The sequence below is a fragment of the Aythya ferina genome (assembly GCF_964211825.1).
Source record: "Aythya ferina genome assembly, chromosome: 1".
Lineage (NCBI taxonomy): Eukaryota > Metazoa > Chordata > Aves > Anseriformes > Anatidae > Aythya > Aythya ferina.
Window position 1 is genome coordinate 57,298,837 of NC_140296.1, and position 20,113 is coordinate 57,318,949.

Consider the following 20,113-nt stretch of genomic DNA (forward strand, 5'->3'; position numbering starts at 1 on the left):
GACTCCACAACCTCCCTAGGCAGTCTGTTCCAATGCTCCGTCACCCTCAACGTGAAGAAACCCTCACCATGTTTCATTTACTCAAAGTACAGGATTTTCCTGTAGACCCTGCATATTAAGTCCAGAGGTTTGTGTTTTGGTAAGTAGTAGTATCATGTCACTTTTTATTATAAAATATTTAGTGACAAATGTATCAGGAGAACAGAATGTAGAGAACATTCACAACTGAATTCAAATGTGATGGGGTGAATCACCTTCTCAACCCTTCTCCAAAGCTTTTTGTGCAGGACTCAGGTTTTACTGCTTTTTTTCTAAAGATTTATGATTTCTCTTGAGATGCCCTCAAGGGGAGACAGTACTTCCCCAAGGCTGTGTTTGTATTCTGCTAAAAAGCAAGAATCCTTGTCAAGTCAACAGGAATCAGTCAAGAGAGCTTCTCATCTGACAGTGAGTAGAATATGTTGAATAAATATTCCACAGTAAACCTCACCAGTTTAACCCTTGCAAGAGGGATTCTCACAAGTAAATCCAATAGTTATGCCAACCCCACTACCACCACAGTCAACAATCATAACTAGCAAGACTTAGGCCAACACTTGCTACATCTGAAAATTTCTGAGTTCTCCAATATCCAGACAATATTCCAGAACTTTGACACTGGGACTTTTATTTGATTTAAGATGCATTTAGTTACACTTAGCTGTGGGTGAAAAGCATCCCACTACTGCTAGATGTTTTTCTGATGTCACATCACAGATATTGCATGGTTAAGTAACAAAAAAGATGGTTTATATATGTTTCTCCCAGAACTCTGCATGTGTCTATCTCTACCCAAAACTCCCTCTCTGGGTACTGAATAGTTTCCCCGAATGAGGGAACAATGAGGGGGGAGGAAAGAGTAACACTTGACAAAGAAAAATGTCAAAAATAGATTGTAAGGTCTATGACACTTGTCTAAACGAGTACATGTGATAATGGACTATCCATTAGGGAAAGCTGCCAGCAGAGAGAGTGGAGGATTGAGAAATTTGACATGAGATTCTAAGAGACCTGACTTTTCCTATAACTGTGTAGAAGTTGTTACTGGATACTTGCCTTCATAGCCAGTTTTGTATGAATAGATACCTGACAATCAGTCCTAACACATCTCATTAAACTGCAAAGAAACTTTAATCAGCCAATAACCAACTCCAAATTTAGCTAAAGGGAGGAAAGAAAAGTGGTGTTATCCCTTCTGAGAGCTTTACTTCCATAGGAATGAGAATGCTTCAGAGACAATCCCAGTTGATTCTGTGGACATATTATCCACAGTCTATCACAGAGTCACATGCTGTAATGACATGTTGGCACATGCCAGGCACAGAAATGGAGGAAAAGCCATGGAAGCAGCCTCTGTCTTTGCCAGCATGCACACGTAAGACTATAAACACCCTAGGACAGATCCCAAGTTAATACTCTGTCAACAAGTGAGGGACTGTAAAAACCAATGCAGAAAATGTCTATGGCTATCATATTGAAAATAATACTTTCCTTTTAAAACAGTGGGGAAGACTACCATGGCTTTTTCATCATTTGGTATTTATAGAAGCATACATCTTATACAAAACCCTACTGTATTGTTTTGCACACATTTTATAGCATTGTGTTGCAAAGATACAATGATACATTAATAATCACATACTTGTGCCAACAATTTCTTGTTATAGGACATGATTAGTACCTTACCAAGCTCCCTGAAGTTAAAGAATACTTACATAGCTTTCCTTAATTACATAGGTAAATACAACATTTTCCTCTTTTATGCATATATTTATAGGATACATTATACTATAATATTATGGGATATAAATTGAATATTCTGATCCAGGTAGTTGACAGTTTTATACATTTTTTCTTTTTTTAATAATTTCAGAAAGATAATACATATTTCTTTCTTGGGTAAAGAAAACAGAATTTTACTTGCCTAAAGCCATTCTTCAGCCTATACTAAACTTTTCTGAAAATAAATGTCATATTTAAAATCTCACCATTCATTTCTGTTCAACCATCTTGATGTCAAGCTATATACCTTTTAGAAATAGACCTGAATAACAGAAAATTCATTAGCTATTCAGCTATGGCAGTAATAAACAGCACCATATGTGCCTAATTGTTGTTATTTCAGTCCACACAGAATTCATTTTTATTTCTTACCTAGAAATCTTCAAGATGAATTGAGAGGCCTTCATTACAACAAATTTATTATGGAAAACATTTCAACTAACCATAAATCCATCTACAATTGTCTTCAATATTTAAAATATTAATTAAACAATAATGGAAAGAAGTAGTAGGTTTTGATGAGAAACATGTTGTTGATAGCTTTCTAAAACCGTAAAAGTTTTTAAAATCTTTGGTAGCCACTTTTCATACTCGAATGCAACATTTAAATAAGATTGAATAATAATGAATAGAAAATTAGAAAATTTGAACACAATCCTTTTGATATACTTGTGCAGTGACAATTGCCAGAGAAATAAAAGAAAAAAAGGGAAGAGGGGCATTGAAATACTATATGATGCACAGTAAAACAGCATTCAGCATTTTGGATTACAGACAAGCCTGAATGCCTAAATTGAAGGTAAAGAAACATCCAGAAAAGTGTAATTGTATTTATGTAACAAAACAAGCATTGGCCAAAGTACAGCGAGGTTACCACAAGACACAAGAAATGCTAGAAGCACAAATTTGACAGACTAGATTAAGCTGCTGGTCCATCAAGCCTGTGCCCAGCCTTTGGCTGTGAACCTTGTGCAATAATTTAGAGGCAAACCTCCCTCAGTGCATCTACAATTAAGAGATGCCATATATTGAGGAGAGCATTCCTTTTGCTTTCTGTATCAATCACCTTATTTCCTGAAGCATGAGATTAGATCACCCTCATTTTAGCACACCTACCTACAGGTACTATTCATTGTCATAGTATTAGTTGAAAAATATTCAGCTGTAGCTTCTAGCTCTGTAAACTTCCATGCTTTGACAAGAAGTTTAGATGAAAAGCTTTTTAACCTTGATGCATTTACTTGTATTGCACATTTTTGTAATCTTAGGGAAAAAAAAAAAAAAGAATATATATATATCAAGAGATCTTTGCATGTGCATGAGTGTTAAATGTGGGAAAGGAAAATAAATATTTTAACCAAATATGGATTATGTATTTATTTATTTATTATAGAAAAATACTGTTAATAAATCTTGTAAAGGATATTGAGGACCTCAGTGAACAGGACATATATATTTGGCTTAAGTACTGAGAAACATCACTGCAAGTTTTGAGTCAAACTGTTTTATCCCCACTACAGCATTTAAATGGCAGCAGGGTGAAAGAGCTGCCACAGATGAAGCCAATATAAAATATTGTGTTCTTTTCTAGTTCTAATGATCTTTGTTGTATATTTAAAGTAGCATACTTCTACTACATAAATGTTATGAACATTTTTGTACAGTTCTGTTCCATTTAATCGTGCTATTTCTCCACTTTCTTAAATCTCTGCTTAACATGATCTTCTTATAACAGACTCATTCCATTCACCTCTTTGCTTCTCATTTCTCTCCTGCCCCATCAACTCTCATGCATCTGTGCATGCCTCCTTTTCCCTTATCTTGTGTGACAAAACATTGTCTTAAGCACATTCAAACCAAAAATGTAGTGAAAACCTAGCACACTGAAAAAAACAACAAACAAAATGGACTTAGTATGCATTTTGCACCCCTTCTCTACTGTGTAGCAGGGACATCTGACACTATCTTGTACATTACAACAGGACTCTGTTAACAGTTGTTCCTTAAGTGGCACTGTAGTATAAATAAATACATTAGCAATTTGCTATATTTATTTTTGGCAGAGAACTTGAGAGACAAATTATCTACCTCCAAACACAGATATAAATAAGTATAAACCATGCAGATGTTTTCCTCCTTCCTGTCACTGAATCTCAATTCCTTCTGAAACATGTTGAACTTTTTATTTATTTATTTATCTATTTATTTATTTATTTATTTTAACCTCCCAGGCAACACATCCCAACTTACAGAAGAACACATCCCTGAAATGTGCTGTTTAACATCCTCTCAAAGAAACTTTTGTTATATAAAGCAAGTATAGATCACCTTCCCATTGATATCAAAGATAACAGGCTATGTAAATAAGTTACTTATACATAATAGAGCACTTCAGTGGTAAATGCTTAAAAGTAGCTGATGGTTCTTGCATAAGATCTGTGTGCATACACAGTTAAAAACAGCACTGTTAACATAACGAGTTTTCAAAACCCTTTACCACAAGCAGTGATTTTCCAATAATTAATTTCACCTAATTTCCCCTCCAAAGCATGCCACAGTAGTTCCAAGACACAAATAATGACAAGTGAACTGAGGTCCAATTCCTGTCTTACTAAAGTCAACATTGGGATGTAAGATTGCGGGAGAAGGTTGAGAACCCAATGCAGAAGACACAAGAAATAAAATCTTATGTTTCTTATTGATCACAGCATTATTACAGGAGTCATTCCATTCTGATGTGCTTACATTCACAAAACCACAAATACCTCAAAAGCAGCAAGATTTACCTTATTCAGTATTTTTTCTGACTCTTAACACAAACACCTGCCTCTAAAACCGTACAGCAAGCTCATATTTGCCCACATCTCTCTATACAGATGTATTCTTAACTATTTCTGCCATACCTTGCATGATGTGGGGGTGGTACAATCTCTGCCAAAACATAGGTTTCAGCACTGTTACAATGTGACAAAACAAAAACAACAGAAAAATGAAATCTTGATGCCACATTAAGCTCTTTTTAATTGTTATTTTGAAAAAATATATGGACTTTAGAACATCGCATTTCTTCTTTAATTATGCCTAGTTTAAACTTCCTTTTGTTCTCTTTATTATTATGTTGTGGGTATCTCTGAACGTTCAAATTACTGCACATGCTAAGCATTAGCATTCCAAAGCACAAATAAAAGCACTATGAAAAGCTACAGAAACTTCTTTTTCATTTGACCTTGATTTAGATACTAGAAATATGTATCACTTCAATTCGCTTTCTTTTGCATGCTGTCTGTGCTCCCGTCTTCATCCTTAAGGTTGAAACATGTTCTCATCAGACAGGTCAATTATTTGGGCTTAAAGAAATAGTGGAAATATCAGAAATGAGAAGCTACTGAAATGTCAGGAGAAACCCTCAAAGACTTTTCTTTCAGGTGAGAGTTGTGATATAGCAAATATGCTTCACAGTATCAGGTATTGACATTTTCTCTTTCATGAAGGCAGACTGACATCTTACTACCACAGAAACACTACCTAACCAACACCCTCAAAACCATGTAACACGACTGCTCAAACACAAACCTTCATCTTACAAGAAGATTACTTTGTAAAACAAATATTGTGCTGTCTCTACTTCTAAAATACTTCATAAACATTTTGTAACAAGAAATACAGCCACGCCTTTCCATTTTTCTCTGCATTTTCCTGACAGTCTTCCCACTGTCCTGTACCCATAATGGGAGCCGTGGAGGTGCAGGTCAGAACTCCAGCCTGACAACAAATTAGAGGAGGTGATACAGTCCAAGAAGACTCTCATATCTTCATTTTAGTAAAATAGGAATTATAAAATTGACTAACATATGTTTTACCTCAGTTCATCCCGTTCCAGCAGCATAAAGTGTTAGAAGCAAAACAAGAAGCTGCAGCCCCTGCCCTGAAAATTGAATTAACTTTTTGCAGTCATTTGATCAAAATTAACATAAAAATCAACAAAAGCATCTGCCATTGTAGGGCCATCTTCTGCTGCACACAGTACCTTTTTCTAATGAGCAATCAGAAGTGTCTGCGCTCATTTTTTTCAGGGTATGGATCCTGTTCCACTCCTTTTGATTTTGACAGGCTCAATCCCTGAAATAAAATCTTATCTTGTTCACCGTTCCCAAAAGTGAGATCAAAGTGAGGCATATTTTTGGAGTTTAGCATGAAAATTCTAAGCCAAAATCTTGCTAGTAATTGGCACAGTTCTTTGTTGAACAGTCTCCAGTTTCTCCAACTAGTTTTTGTAGCGATAAAGTCACTCATAAACACTGACATATTCATAATTCACTAATTCATCTGAAATAAATCTCTACTTTGTTTTATAATACTCATTGTTCACTAATTTAGCCAGAATTAGAAAGCTGTCACTAAATAAATGTATTCAAATTATACATGGATATATACATGGATTTAGTATAGACACACAAAAATGTTGGATTCAATAAACCCAAGCTTCAAAAAAGCTGAGCGTAATGAACAGTCTCTGAGTGATAACCCTTAAAAGTGTAAGAAAAAAAAAATAAATGAAAAGGCTCTTTTTCTCATATTCTATACCATTCAAAATAATGAATTATGGCATTATAGTAATTCCTTTAAAATCATGGAAAAAATAAGCTTTTAATTTTGGTTATGTATTTTCTCTTAAGAATTCTGCAAAGTCCTGTCAAACTCCAAAGATCTTGCTTCCCCTTTATTTGACAAGGCTTTGATATTTTTTTTACAGGGACGCTGACTTGATCAGTACCCAAAGGACAGAATACAAATCTCAGCTGCTGCAGCAAGCAAAACAGGTATGAAGCACTCTTGAAACTGATTTTCCCACACAATTTGTTGTCCCTCCATTCCTACTCTAAAAAAGAAATATCGTGATAACACTTGTCTTTGATAGTTCTTTAGCTTTTTTTTTTTCACCTAGTTCTAATTATGTGAATTAATTGAGAAAAGTCTTACACAAATATGGCAGAAAAAAAAATACGATAAAAACAAGGGATTCTGAAACTGGCAAAAGGAACCATAATATATATAATAAGGTTCCTTTATATACATAAAGGCAAGAAAAAAATGCAAATCTACCTATGACAATCTACATGCAAAACTGGTCTCTGTTACTGCACCTTCATTTTCCTCTTACTGAATACCTTACATCAGACAAAGTTGGATCACACATAATACCCTTCCTGTCAGTGTTGTTGCTTAATTAGTCAATATTATGTGAAGCTTATGATAAAAATAATTGAGCTGACAATTCCAGCCTCTAAAGAGAGGCATTAATATGTAGGATATTCTCACAAACTACAGTTTTCATAGACTGTGAATGGAAAAAGACACTGAGACATTCTCCAGAGAAGGGCTATACAAGACTTCAGTCTCAAGTTAGAGAGTACAGATACTGCATAGTATTAATATTAATATTAATTAATAATATTAATATTAATAATAATTAATATTAATTAGCTTCAATTTTTGGACATATTTATAATTAGTTGGTAAGATACCTAAATACACAAAAGTATTAACAAGTGCTTCTATTATTTCACACATTTTTCAATGATGTCAGTTGTCATACCAAACTTACTTTGAGAAAACATTTTTTCTCCCAGCCTCCCCTAAATAACCACGGGAAAAACACTTAATACATAGCTTCTGCATTGCAACAGATACACAATAGTGACCAAGAATAAAAAAATAGTAAAATAAAATAATAATAATAATAATAATAATAATAATAATACAGCAGAAAAACACTAAAAGAAAGTGATTAAAAATATTTTTCTGCAAAGGACACTATTTAGAATGTTCTGCATGCAGTATTTTTTCATCTTGATCCTCAGGGAGAAGGTTTTATTCTTTCTGATGCTTTGTCTTCTATGCATTTTCTAATGCATTAGTCTCTAAGCTGAACATAGGCAATTACTAAGATCAAAACATATAGTTATTTTTTTCAATGCATTAACATGAAACTATCAAACCTGTGTTACACCACTGATATTTTGAAATTACTACCTATAAATTTGCATTAAATTCCAGAATATTAATAGATTTCAACTTTGACAAAAGTATAAGTTGAAAATCTTTTGTAGAAATACCAAAACCAAGCCTTCCACTCAGTTTTTTGATGTCTCTTCTCTTTGTCACCTTATGGGCCGCTCATCTTTTATTCTCTGTACAAGGAATAGTAATCAGTACATTCCAAACACATACATTTCCTTACCTCATACAAAGTAAAATGACAGATCGAGACACTCTCCCAAGAAATCTTTAAATGAAATATGTTTAAAAATAAATAAATAAAAACATCCACAGAACAACATTCAGAGGTGCTTAATGAGTTTCCAGTAACCACAGGAACATAAGAAGTCATTAAGTCCAAAAGTCTTGCCACCAGTGGCAATTAAAATTACACAATCTTGCAATACGTTATACATGGATTACATTTTCCATTTATATCATCTTATATTCATATCCATGAGACTGTTCACCACCTAAGTATTTCTCAAGAAGATGATATAGGAATAAAGCAATTCAGATTCCCACTGGTGTCATGGAAGTATCTTGTTAGATGCTTTAAGGGTCACGTTCATGTCTATTCGAAGTTTGGATCCAGCCACCTCTTGCTTTGTACTTTCCATTCCTTTCCTTTCCCCAGATGACACCATTCATTTAACTTGGCCTGTCTCCAAAATCATACACAAGCACAGGGGACCCCAGATTTTTTTCATATAGGGCCCTCCTTGCACAGTAACCTGCCAAGAAACTGATGCATTTTCTGAAATTTATAGTTTTTTCTGAAGGAAGAAGAATTAACTTCAGAAAGTTTTGGGCAAGAATATACTCCAACACACAACAAAGTACTGTTTATCATACTGAAGTGAACTCCCCACATAAAGTGTTGGAACTGAGAATTCAGAAGAGCATTAATGCTACCAGCTCTAGTTTTTGTTTTTTCTTTTTTCTTCTAGCTTTCTTCTGTCATAAAATATTGCATGTCATATGCTGTCTTCCTCTGATAGATTTTTTTATTATTGTTTTGAACAGAAGATAAAAAATGTTTCAGATCATGCTGCTCGAGTTTCCAACAGATATTTTACGAGCAACAATTTTCTCTTTGTCTTGACATTGACATTCAAGATTAGTTCCATTTTTTCTCCCTAATTAAGTTTTCCAAGACAATTGTATTTTTGAAACAAACAGAATACTTTCCCTGAGGGCATCAGAAACTTAATCTGTCCAATTTCCTTTCAATGGATATTGAAAACAAAGCAGTGCATTGTAACTCAGTAGGGAATTCAGTACTACGTGACGTAAGAAAAAGAAAAGATACTATGAAAATAAATTCAACATAGAGCGCAATGAAAATATAGTCATGAAAAATCCTTTAAGACACCTTTTTAAGACTTGACAGAACTGCCTGTTCCTATTAAACTTTTTCTCTCTTCTAAGGGAGGTTAAGACACTAAATTTACACAAAATTGAGGATTTTTGTATTCATAACAACACACTGACTGAATAGCATTAAATCGTTTAGAATAATCTAAAGGATCAGATCCAATCAGTTTATATAGCAGTATTGCTTATGACTCTAAATATTTTTTCTTAAAGTTTGTTCTACAAAGATACTGTCTTTCACAGAACTCATATTTTTTCTGACACATGACAGAAAATAATCCATTATGCTAAGAATACAGTTATAAGATTAAGATAAACAGTACGGCTGTAAATGACTTTTTATATGGAATTTATAAGTCTTATCTTAAAATAAATATAACTGTTGTAGCAGCTTTTGGATTCTGAACAACAAACCCCTAAGAAAATAATTGCAGATCTTTATTTCCAGATTCTGGAGAAATTAACTGAAAATAATAATTTGTGTTGTGTTGCATGCAGCCAGTATAGCCTACCAGAAAAAGAACTCTGCAGAAGTCTTAATCAGTACTGCTAACAGACACTCGCATACATGAGACAGTAATTTCTACTACACAGTAATTTCTACTACATACAATTTACAGATGTACATACAATTTACATAAGTACATGAGTACACGGGTGTGTGTACCATGTGCATAGATAAATATAGAACACTACAGAACTTCTTACAAGTGACTACACATCGATATTACAGTGTAGATTTCAGCTTCAGCTGTGCCTTTTACACAGAGTTCAGAAAGGTACTTACTGATGTGTAGAGGAAACCTTCACCATTTAGGGCTATATACAACCCGGTTTTTACGCCCTGGATAGCAACAACTCGAAGTCCCACTGGTATAAGGTTGAATAATGCTGTGAAGAAAAAAACATGACCAGATATGATCAGATATGATTCATAGTATATGAATATACTATGGTTATTAAAATATTTTAATGAATAACATTGATAAAAAGAAAGACAGGTGTTTCCTTCATTTTTTTTTCCTGACTTTAAAATTAAAACTATTCAGAAAATATTGTTTTTAGTAAAGTTAATCCTTAAAATTAAAGCCTAAATATCTATTTAGCAGTAAGTCCTGCAATATTTCAGTATTAGGTACAAGTGCCAAATAGCAAATACAAAGCAAATACAAATACAAGCACTGCAGCCACAAGTATCTCAAATGATCTGAAAAGAGTCAGAGACAAACATTTCCTTCACCAATATAAATGGATCAGACGGGTAATGCTTGTGAGATACCCTGAAGAATACATACCTTCCTGATTCAGGCAAATATATACATTTTTTATTTTCTTAGGCAACTTTATGTTACCAGTTTAAGATGTACTCTTATCAAGACTGCTTTTAAGGGATCGTGATTTGAAATCTAAAAAAATTACTTGGTTTTGTGAATGGTATATTTGGTACAAGCCTCAGGTAGCTGCTTGTCCTACTTCAGGAAAGTACTGAAATATGTGCTTGACTCTGAAAGTGTATAAATATTATTGAGCTGAATATAAAATGTATTCAAAGGCATAAGTTCTGGAAAATCATGCTTTGAATTAAAAAATAGATAACAGCAGATACCCTAGCAATGATGTACACCTCTGTAACAACAAAAGCAGACATAGCTTTGATTCATCTGAAAAATACTAGTGATGGAAAGTTCACTACAACAGAAGAAAAACTGGTATAAGTAAATTTTACTTTCAATATATAAATTCTATATCAAACCATCTTTTTAATTACAGAAGAATGAGCAAGGAGATTTGAAAAATCTACTTTCTCCTGAAAAACAAACAAACAAACAAACAAAAAAGCAACCAACCAAACAACAACAAAAACAAACAAACAAAACAAAACAAAACAAAAATCACAGAATCATAGAATGGTTTGGGTTGGCAGGGACCTTAAAGATCATCCATTTTCAACTCCCCTGTTACGAGCAGGGATACTTTCCATTACACCAGGTTTGCCAAAGCCCTGTCCAACCTGGTCTTGAGCACCTCTAGGGATGGGGCATCCAAAACTTCTCTGGACAATCTCTTCCAGTGCCTTGCCACCCTCAGAGTGAAGAATTTCCTGCAAATCTAAATTTCCCCTCTTTTAGTTTAAAACCACCAGTCCTGTCACTCCACTCCCTCACTTAGAGTCCCTCCCCATCTTTCCTGTAGGTCCCCTGTAAGTACTGGAAGGACACTGAGGTCTCCCTGGAGCCTCCTCATCTCTAGGCTGAACAACTCCAGCTCTCTCAGCCTTTCTTCATAGGAGACCTCTCCAGAGCTCTGACCATCCTCTGGACCCACTCTAACAGATACATGTTCTTGTGCAGGGAGCCCCAGAGCTCAACACAGTGGGTTTTCATGAGAGCAGAGTCAAGGGGGAGAATCACCTCTTTCAACCTACTAGCCTACTTCTACCTCACTTCAACCTACTTCTTCTCACAAAGGATATGGTTGGATTTCTGCATTGCAAGCACAATACAGTTGTGCATTGTAAGAACAAGCAGCTAAATGGTATTTACAATTCAGATCTAGAATCACAGCCAGAAGATTAGAATATTCTTCAACAAATCTTTTAGACTGTGCACTGCATTCACTGAAGTTACCTGTGTTAGAAAAACAAGACACAGACCAATTCTTGTTCTAAGAATTATTCCAGCAAACACACCTATACTAATTTTACTAACTCATATCAGGAAACCAAACGCAAAGCACACATCAAACAGTCTCTGAAGAAAAACCTGGATGTGCTGAGCAGTTTTTCACTGTGGATGAGTCATGGATTCACAATTACTTGGATGAAAACCAGAAGTGCAACCGCTGTGTTAAATGTAGGCAAAGATAATAGTTGTACCAAGCCAAGTCTCAGGAACACAGTAATACCTACATTAAGTTCCTCAAACTGTAGGAATAGCATCCATAAGTGCAAGCAGAAAGTGTGCACTATGAGGCTACTTGTAATTAGAATGGCAGTGGTAAAGCCCAAATCAAGAGAAAAAGGGCAATATGTTTGCAGTGGTTAAGTGTATTTTCATAAAATGTGAAAACTCCTGGGTCATCTAAGGACATAAAGTCACAGATAAAGCTGATCAAAGCAAAAGCTGATAAAGCTGATCAAATCTTTACAACTGAGAAAACATATGGATATACTATTATAATTTAAAGATAGAAGTGGATGGGAAAAAAAAAAAAAAAAAGGAAGAAAAAAAAAGAAAAAAACACCCTAACACCCTTTCCTCAGCAACAGCAACATTCTCTGGAATATTCTCGTGTATAAAAAGACATAGTTCCATAAGATTTTTTTTTTCTTTTTAGGAAGTCAAAAAGTGAGCCAGAAATTGTCATGGCACCTGTAGAAAGAAAATTGTATTAAAAAAAACTCTGGAACAACAGAAAAGTTATGGAACAGAAGTTTCATACAAACAGAAAAGTTATGGATTTACAAAGAAAAATAGAAGAGATGAAATCACATAAGAATTAGCACAAATATGTAGTATTTGAATTTCAGTAATTTCTGAAAGTCTCAGTCATGTTAGGTTTTTACTGGGCTGGTCTCTGTAAAAATACTGCATACAAACAAGATTCCCTCTCTAATTTATAAAAGATAAATGTAAACCAGTGAAATATGGTAGTAACAGACAAGATATCCTACGAGTATATATGTTAAGCGCTACCTGACTTGAAGGCTTTCAAATGTTCAATATAATTTGGAAGTTTTAAAAAATAGCTATTACCTTCAAATGAAACGATGTGAAAAACAGAAAAACCACTACACAGGGTGGTGTAGGGTGAGTCTGTCACAGTAAAACTAGGTTTTGGAGCGAATTTACCATCAGGCCTTTTTACTCAGGCTGAAAGGACCAAGAAATAAATGAAACAGAAATGGACAAAGAGGCAGCTAATTTTGTTTTCTTTCTAGAAGAAAAGAAATTCCAGGATATACCTGGATATGAGCACCCTATAGAGGCTGGGCAGCAAATATTTAGGGGATGTCAGGAAGAAAAAACAACTATTTTTATTATGAAAAAGGTGAACACACACACACACACACAAAATGAAAAGCTAGTGAAAAATAAACTTAAATCATAGAGTTTCTGTCAAAACTTGTGGAATGTACACTTCATTTACTATACTACCCATAAAAAAATAAAATAAAATAAAATAAAATAAAATAAAATAAAATAAAATAAAATAAAATAAAATAAAATAAAATAAAATAAAATAAAATAAAAAAGCAGAAATAGGAAAAAAAAAAAAAAAAAAACAGGAAAAAAGAAAAAAAAAACACATTGAAGAAAAATTAGTAGCCTGTAACATAGTAGTGTTTTATGCTACCTATAAAATTACTGGAGTGGCTTATAGATGCTGGTGAATTTAGAAAGCAGTGAGGAGGGGACATAATGTATCTTCTACTGCAACCAACTATTAATCAGAGATAGTATGAGCTGCTGTAATTAGTGTAAGACCATAAAATTTTAGAGTGTGATATGAATTGCTGTAATTCTGCACATACCAAATATTCAGTATTTACCACAAAAGCTTTCAGACTTTGGAGAAAGTAGGGAGGCTAGTCTACTATTGATTGATAAATGCTCAGCAATGTGCTTCACACTGAGATCAGCAAAGCATGCACCAGTAATGTAGGGCATGTGATTTTTACATGCTCTGAAGCTGGCCAAAGGAAAATCACCTTCCTCCACAGCCAGGCTGTGCCATTCTCCACACGAGCAAGACTTCGGTGTCCAACTGCAAATTTCAAACCTTTCTAGGATTTTCTTGTGTTATTCCCCACTCTAATAAGAACCTGCCTTATAAAAGCAGAAAGCTTTCCACAGTTTGCTGGCTTATCAGATCTGCACAGCCAAAGCTCTACTCTTACCTAAGTGGTGGTAAAAAATAATTATGCCCCTAGCTTCTGTCTGTCTTTTAGACAATCATCCAAAACCAAAAATAAATGGGGAGTTAGGTCCCTGAACATCTTGATTTTTCTGAACCTAGCCCAATGAGTACACTGATATGCTGAGAGAGACAGCACTCTTAATCAGTCAAGAAAATACAAATCTGCACAGTACTCAATCCTCTTATGCTTAAGTATAAACCCTGGTAAATCCACCTGCAAATAAGAGGCGGGAACATCAGGGAAATCAAGAGAACCAATAGACAGAAATGGTGAAAGTAAAACACTTTCTCCTCCAAAGCTCTGAGCCTGTGCTCTTTTTTTGTGTGTCTCGTTTGTATTCCATCTAATCCATGATTGTAAAGCAGATGAATTTACTTCCTTTTCTTATGCCTGCGAGCCTACTTTCATCACATACAAGATCAGAACATGGAGGCAGAGGGCAGTCAACCGCAACAACTGGCCAGAAAAGAGAAAACTTTTCATTGTTACTCTTTTAGGTATCAGGGGGGAGATTTGCTGGCATTAATTTGAGTTGGATTCTGATCATTCAAAAGTTTTAGCCAAAGCTATAGTAAAAGCCCTCTTTTTGATAAGTAATAAATCCTTCCTTTACTTGAGCAAAATGTAAACGCTTAATTTTCCCTATTTCCCCCTATTGTGTTGCCATCATAGTATATTAACTTTAAATCTGAAATGTCTGAATTTAGATATTTAAATATCCCTGTGAAAGTCTGTGTAGGTATGACTGACATAGCTACAAGAAAATTGCCATTACAGATCATTTCTTTTCTCAAGAAACTTGCTAGAAACCAATTGCATGAGGCTTATTAACTTCCTGTCCGTTCTGCATGTGCGCTGCCCTGGTGTCAATTAACAAAACTTTCCACAGCAATTTGCAATCAGATCAAGGCAAGTATTTCTTTAATATATTTCCACCTATGGGCCCACAGGCAAAAACAACAACTCCATCTGAACATCTTTTAGACTAATGATGAGTGCAGGGAGGTTGATATTTAGAGATCTGTACATCCATTTCTCTTGGAGCAAACCCATTCTACCTGACAGATGTAACACAAGATGTAATTAAAATGCACTTTTTATTGTGGCTGAACATGGCCTCCATTGATCCTGTCATACTAAGACTATACTGATAGGAGAAATGGGCTTTCCTAAATTCCAGAGGTTGTGTTGAACAGATGACTAAATGCCTGTGTAATTCTTTGAAGACTACAGTACTGCAAAATTCAGACTGAAAATATTTCAATTTAGTAACACAAATTTAAAAGCATTAAAAGTGTTGTTTTTTAATTCTTATATACTTTATTTCTAATTATCTATTTTATCTTACAAGGATGCTGTAAAGATTATTTATTAATATCTTCAAACCAAAATGTTCTAGTGGTACGTACCTTAGATAAACATTAAAAAGTTAAAAGTTTTACATTCCATTTGGAAGATATAAACAGAGAATTAGGAGCATGCATTAAAAGATTAAAATAAAGGAATGTTAAATGGGTGCGTGATTTCTTGAACGTAAGCTCTTCTAGGTACCAGTTGTCATGAAAGAAATAAAGTGTGGTGTTGCATAATTAACCAAAAGATGTGCACAGCATAGCCAAATCAAAGTTTCTTGGGTAATCTTAAATTTGGCACCTATTGTTTATGAAATAGGGCTAAAAATGAGTGATGCCTTTTTAATATATTTTAAATATTACTGTAATTTCATACAAGGCATGAATAGCAACATTTGAATGTTAAAATGAAGATTATCATGGGAAATATCATAATGCTGAATTTTTTCAGTGGTTGTCTGAGTTCACATATTGTCTTCATATGAATCAAAATAAGCCACTGCATTTCAAACTCAGAAATTAAAGAATTAGAATTGCTTGTTTCTCAAATTTGATTATTCTTCCTAGTAAACCTACCTTTCATTTGTGAGACAAAATGCTGAATATAAACTAAAGCCTGAAAATGAGACTTTCTGGATGGGGAAGTCATGAGGGGAATGTAATGCTTGTTACCAAAAGCACATGGATATCTATTTCTTTATAGTTTCTCTGCGATAGGTTGGTTTTCCAAAGCAATAATGGTGAAGTCCCTGGAGATCATTGTGAGCACGTGCCCCCAGTATAAGTTTAATTTTCAGCAAGTAATGCTGAGAATTGCTGTAAACGATAAAAAATTATGACTCCTACTACTCCTGCTGAGTAAGATCACAGTAACCAAGTCTACTACTTTAACCACAGATACTCCTGCTTTCATTAAAACAAACAAACAAACAAAAACCATATACCAGAAACTGTAAGGCATTGAATGAAGGAAAAAAAACAGCTAAAAGAAAAGAATCAATGCAATGAAGCCTCTTTCCACATATTTCTGTGAGTTTGGCAAAAATGCAGACTGTACATACAAGATAGTTTAAACTAATAGTCTTATTTTGAGAATAAAAGGAAACTAAGCAACATTAACCAATAGCTGTATTAGTTCATACTCTATCACAAAACATAACTACCTAAAAAATACATAAAAAGAGATATCAACAATAAACTGAAACTCATCAATCCATTCACAATGGTTGACACTTTATAATGGGTTACTCTTCAACAGCTGACTGAAACCACAACTCATTTTGATTTCAGATAGCAGCAAAAGACCCCACTAAGGAGGACTAGCTTTAAAGACAAAAATGAGTGTTAACGTAACCACTCAGTCTAAACAGACTACATTTTGATCTTTCTCTGCACTGTCTCTCCATAACCATGACTCCAATAGTATGTAACATGTTTACTGGTATACATACAAAATGAGTACAAAAAGACCTGCGCTTGAGGGAATTTTAACTTTAAGCAATGCTTTTACTGCTTGATAAAAGAAATTTCAACAGCACAAAATGTAGAACCATAACTAAGCTTCAAACAGTTTCCTCGCTGAAAACAAAATCCTCTTCTCTGTCCCTTGCCATTCACTCACTTTGGTTTCTTCAAGACAGTGAACTACTCAAAGGCTGTGCAGGTGATGAGGACTGCTTCACAGGCTGCAGTGACAACGAATAGCGCAGCACATGCCTGGAAGGCCTGGCAGAGATGCATGCCCTTCAGCAATCTCAATTACCTCTCTTTTTATGAAACACACTTCAAACAGAAGTCCTCCTCACCACCAAGGTAAGTGTACTGTCCTATTAACAGCTAATATATGTCCATCCCTTTGCCCACTGGGTACATTAAATAGGCAGACTACAAGCACACTGGTCAGAAGAATTTTCCCCTCACACAGGAGGATTCTTCCTTTACTGCTGCCAAACCTTATTTACCGGTTTACTTATTTTCTCAGACATGAATTATCATGATAAAGAGCTCACCAAATAACAGATCAGAAGATGAGAAATTATATCCACAACAAAATTATTTTATAAAGTAAAAAAGAAAAAGGAAAAACAAAATATGCTGCAATAGAGAAAAATGATAGAAAATAAAAAGTTCAACAGGTCATGGACTGGGAATGGAAAAGAGCTAGGGAGAAAGATTGACAGTGCAAAAGAAGTACACATAATCATATATTCATGACTATACCAGATGGATCAATCTTTTCAACTGCTGATACATTGTTGATACTAGTCGATATACTGGCAAAATTCAATGTGAAGATTGTATGTTTTCCTGGCAAACAACATGGATTTTATACATCTTTATGGTGTAACCTAACTATACTATAAAATTGGACTACTGCAGAAATAAACAGTGAAGCACACCAGATAGAGAGTAAAAATCCTTTTGTAGAATCACTTTAGCCTAAAAGCCATGTTGAATTAAAACATTATATTACCTAACAGTATTTATCCAAAATATGGATTATATGGATTACATCCAAAATATATCTGGTATTTGGTTGGTTTTGGACAAGTTCTATGTTTCAAAATATTTATTCTATAAAATATTAATTCTGCATTTTGGAACAACTGAGAAGAATAAGAGACTGGCAGACAAATGGAAATCCAGAAAGAGATGGAAGAGAGGAGAGAAAAGACAAATAATAAACAAAAAAGGGAAGATTTGTAAAGCTGACAACAGAGAAAAGAGGAAAGGAAGGCATGATCGGCTAGCTTTGCAAAGATTCAAAATCCATAGATGTCTAAGATTAAAAAAAAAAAAAAAATCCAAAATTTTTGCCATCATACACACCTTTTCACTGAAGTGGAAAATTAGAGAAAGACAGGAAGAGAGTGGAAAAGGAGAGAAATAGGAGCTTGCACTCTAAGACACATTACTTAGATCTCATATAAGTAAAGCTTCTCTAAAAAGGAATAATCTTGTCTGTACAACATCTTAGTATTTGGTCCAGTACAGAAGTGGGCATGAGAGATGAACACACTAAGGAAATGGGAAGAAAAAAAAACAAGGGACAGGGGGAAACAAACAAACAAAAACACACTTGGAAAACAAACACAGAGAGAGAAATATTCATCAAAATAGATTAGTCAATTATTTTTCTCAATTCTAAAAATAATATAACAATAAGGGAAGATCATGCTATCTGCTGATGAAATATGTTAAAATGACAGCCATGCATTAACAAGTAAAATAAGGAGCATTGCCAAAGAAAGCAGAAGCTTCAAATCCCTTAATTTCTGCAGCCTAATTCCAACATTCTTGAGGGAACTAAAGACTTATTTATATATGCATAATAAATAGATAAATCCTTTGTATTAAAATGCTTAAAATAGACCCCAAGACCACATAGAAATATTGCTTAAATGTTCCATTATCATTGAACTAAACAAAATACAAATGCTCTTTTCAAAATGGAAAATTAAAAGTCAAGTTTTTCTAGAGTAAGAATACGTTTGTTTAACATTTGCAGCTGAAGTTATCAAATGTATATATGTCCGTTGAATGAAAGTATGTGGCAGTATCATAGGAAAAGAATACCAAAGCAATGATCCACACTGCCCATCAAGACCACTCTTGTTTAGAGTATTTTTGAAAATTGTAGCAGTCCCCACACTGGCAGAAATCCTGTTTAAATCACTGGAACTCTTGCTAGTGTAGGGACAGACTGTAGGATCTTTAGCTCCAATTCAGCAAGGCACTTCAGCCTCTGCTTTAGACAGGACTTTGATAGCTTGGCACACATTTATTTGTTTTGTTGAATCAGTGCCTGTATGATCAGATTTTCAAATATGTTTTTTTATTCCTTTATCTTTTGTTGTTGTTGTTGTTGTTGTTACTTAATCAAAAACAATAAATTTCTGTTAAATGTATAGTTTTATTTTTTTTTAAATATTACATGATTTTACCATTTTTATAAAAATATCAGAAGACAACACTGGCCTAAATATCTCACCCCCAAGATCCATTGGCACTTACACCTTCAGAGGGAATACATTTAGGCCAGCATCCTGCACAAGATGTGCCAGAGGTTATTAGGATTCCAATTGACAGAACCCTCTTCCTTTTGACAAAACACATCAGAAACCCTCCAAATACATTAAAAGTGTGTCTGCATGTATACACTTGAATGATTCAATCTGCGTGTGCGATTAAGACATTCCCCTATGACATTCACTTACTAGAATTACTGCTGTCATCCTTGGTTCCATCGAGACTTCCATCGGGGTGCATTTGCAAGTAGTAGCCTTGCCTGCAATATAACCTGGTCACTATACCCTTGAGCTGGGGATCTGAAAGACAAACATATTTTGTCACTAGCCTCAAAACTTTTTCCAAGACTTATCCCTACTTCTCTCACTGTAGAAGGAAGTTTGGTGAAGCACCATTGCTGTCTTAAAGTTGTACTAGAACAAGATGGTTCCTGATGGAGATGGAGAAACATCTTTCTGCAGAGTATAATCATGCCAGTTTCATGTCCTGTTCTCTTTCTTAAACATCCTTAATTACAATTAACAGAGGTAAAACAAACATAAAAATAGAATACACCAAACACCCATAGTCAAAA

General features: G+C 34.5%; 1 protein-coding gene across 7 annotated transcripts in view; it reads right to left on the reverse strand.

Annotated features, from left to right (window-relative positions):
- FGF14 (fibroblast growth factor 14) overlaps positions 1-20,113 on the reverse strand; it is a 410,976-nt gene that overhangs the window by 86,056 nt on the left and 304,807 nt on the right. For 5 of the 7 annotated variants that reach the window (XM_084506778.1, XM_084506784.1, XM_084506783.1 and 2 more), the window contains 2 exons: positions 19,728-19,838; positions 10,025-10,128 (listed from right to left, as the gene is read on the reverse strand). In XM_084506778.1, the coding sequence (XP_084362904.1) occupies positions 10,025-10,128; positions 19,728-19,838 (215 nt within the window). The remainder of the gene's footprint in view (positions 1-10,024; positions 10,129-19,727; positions 19,839-20,113) is intronic. The other 2 variants (XM_084506781.1, XM_084506782.1) reach the window with 1 other exon arrangement.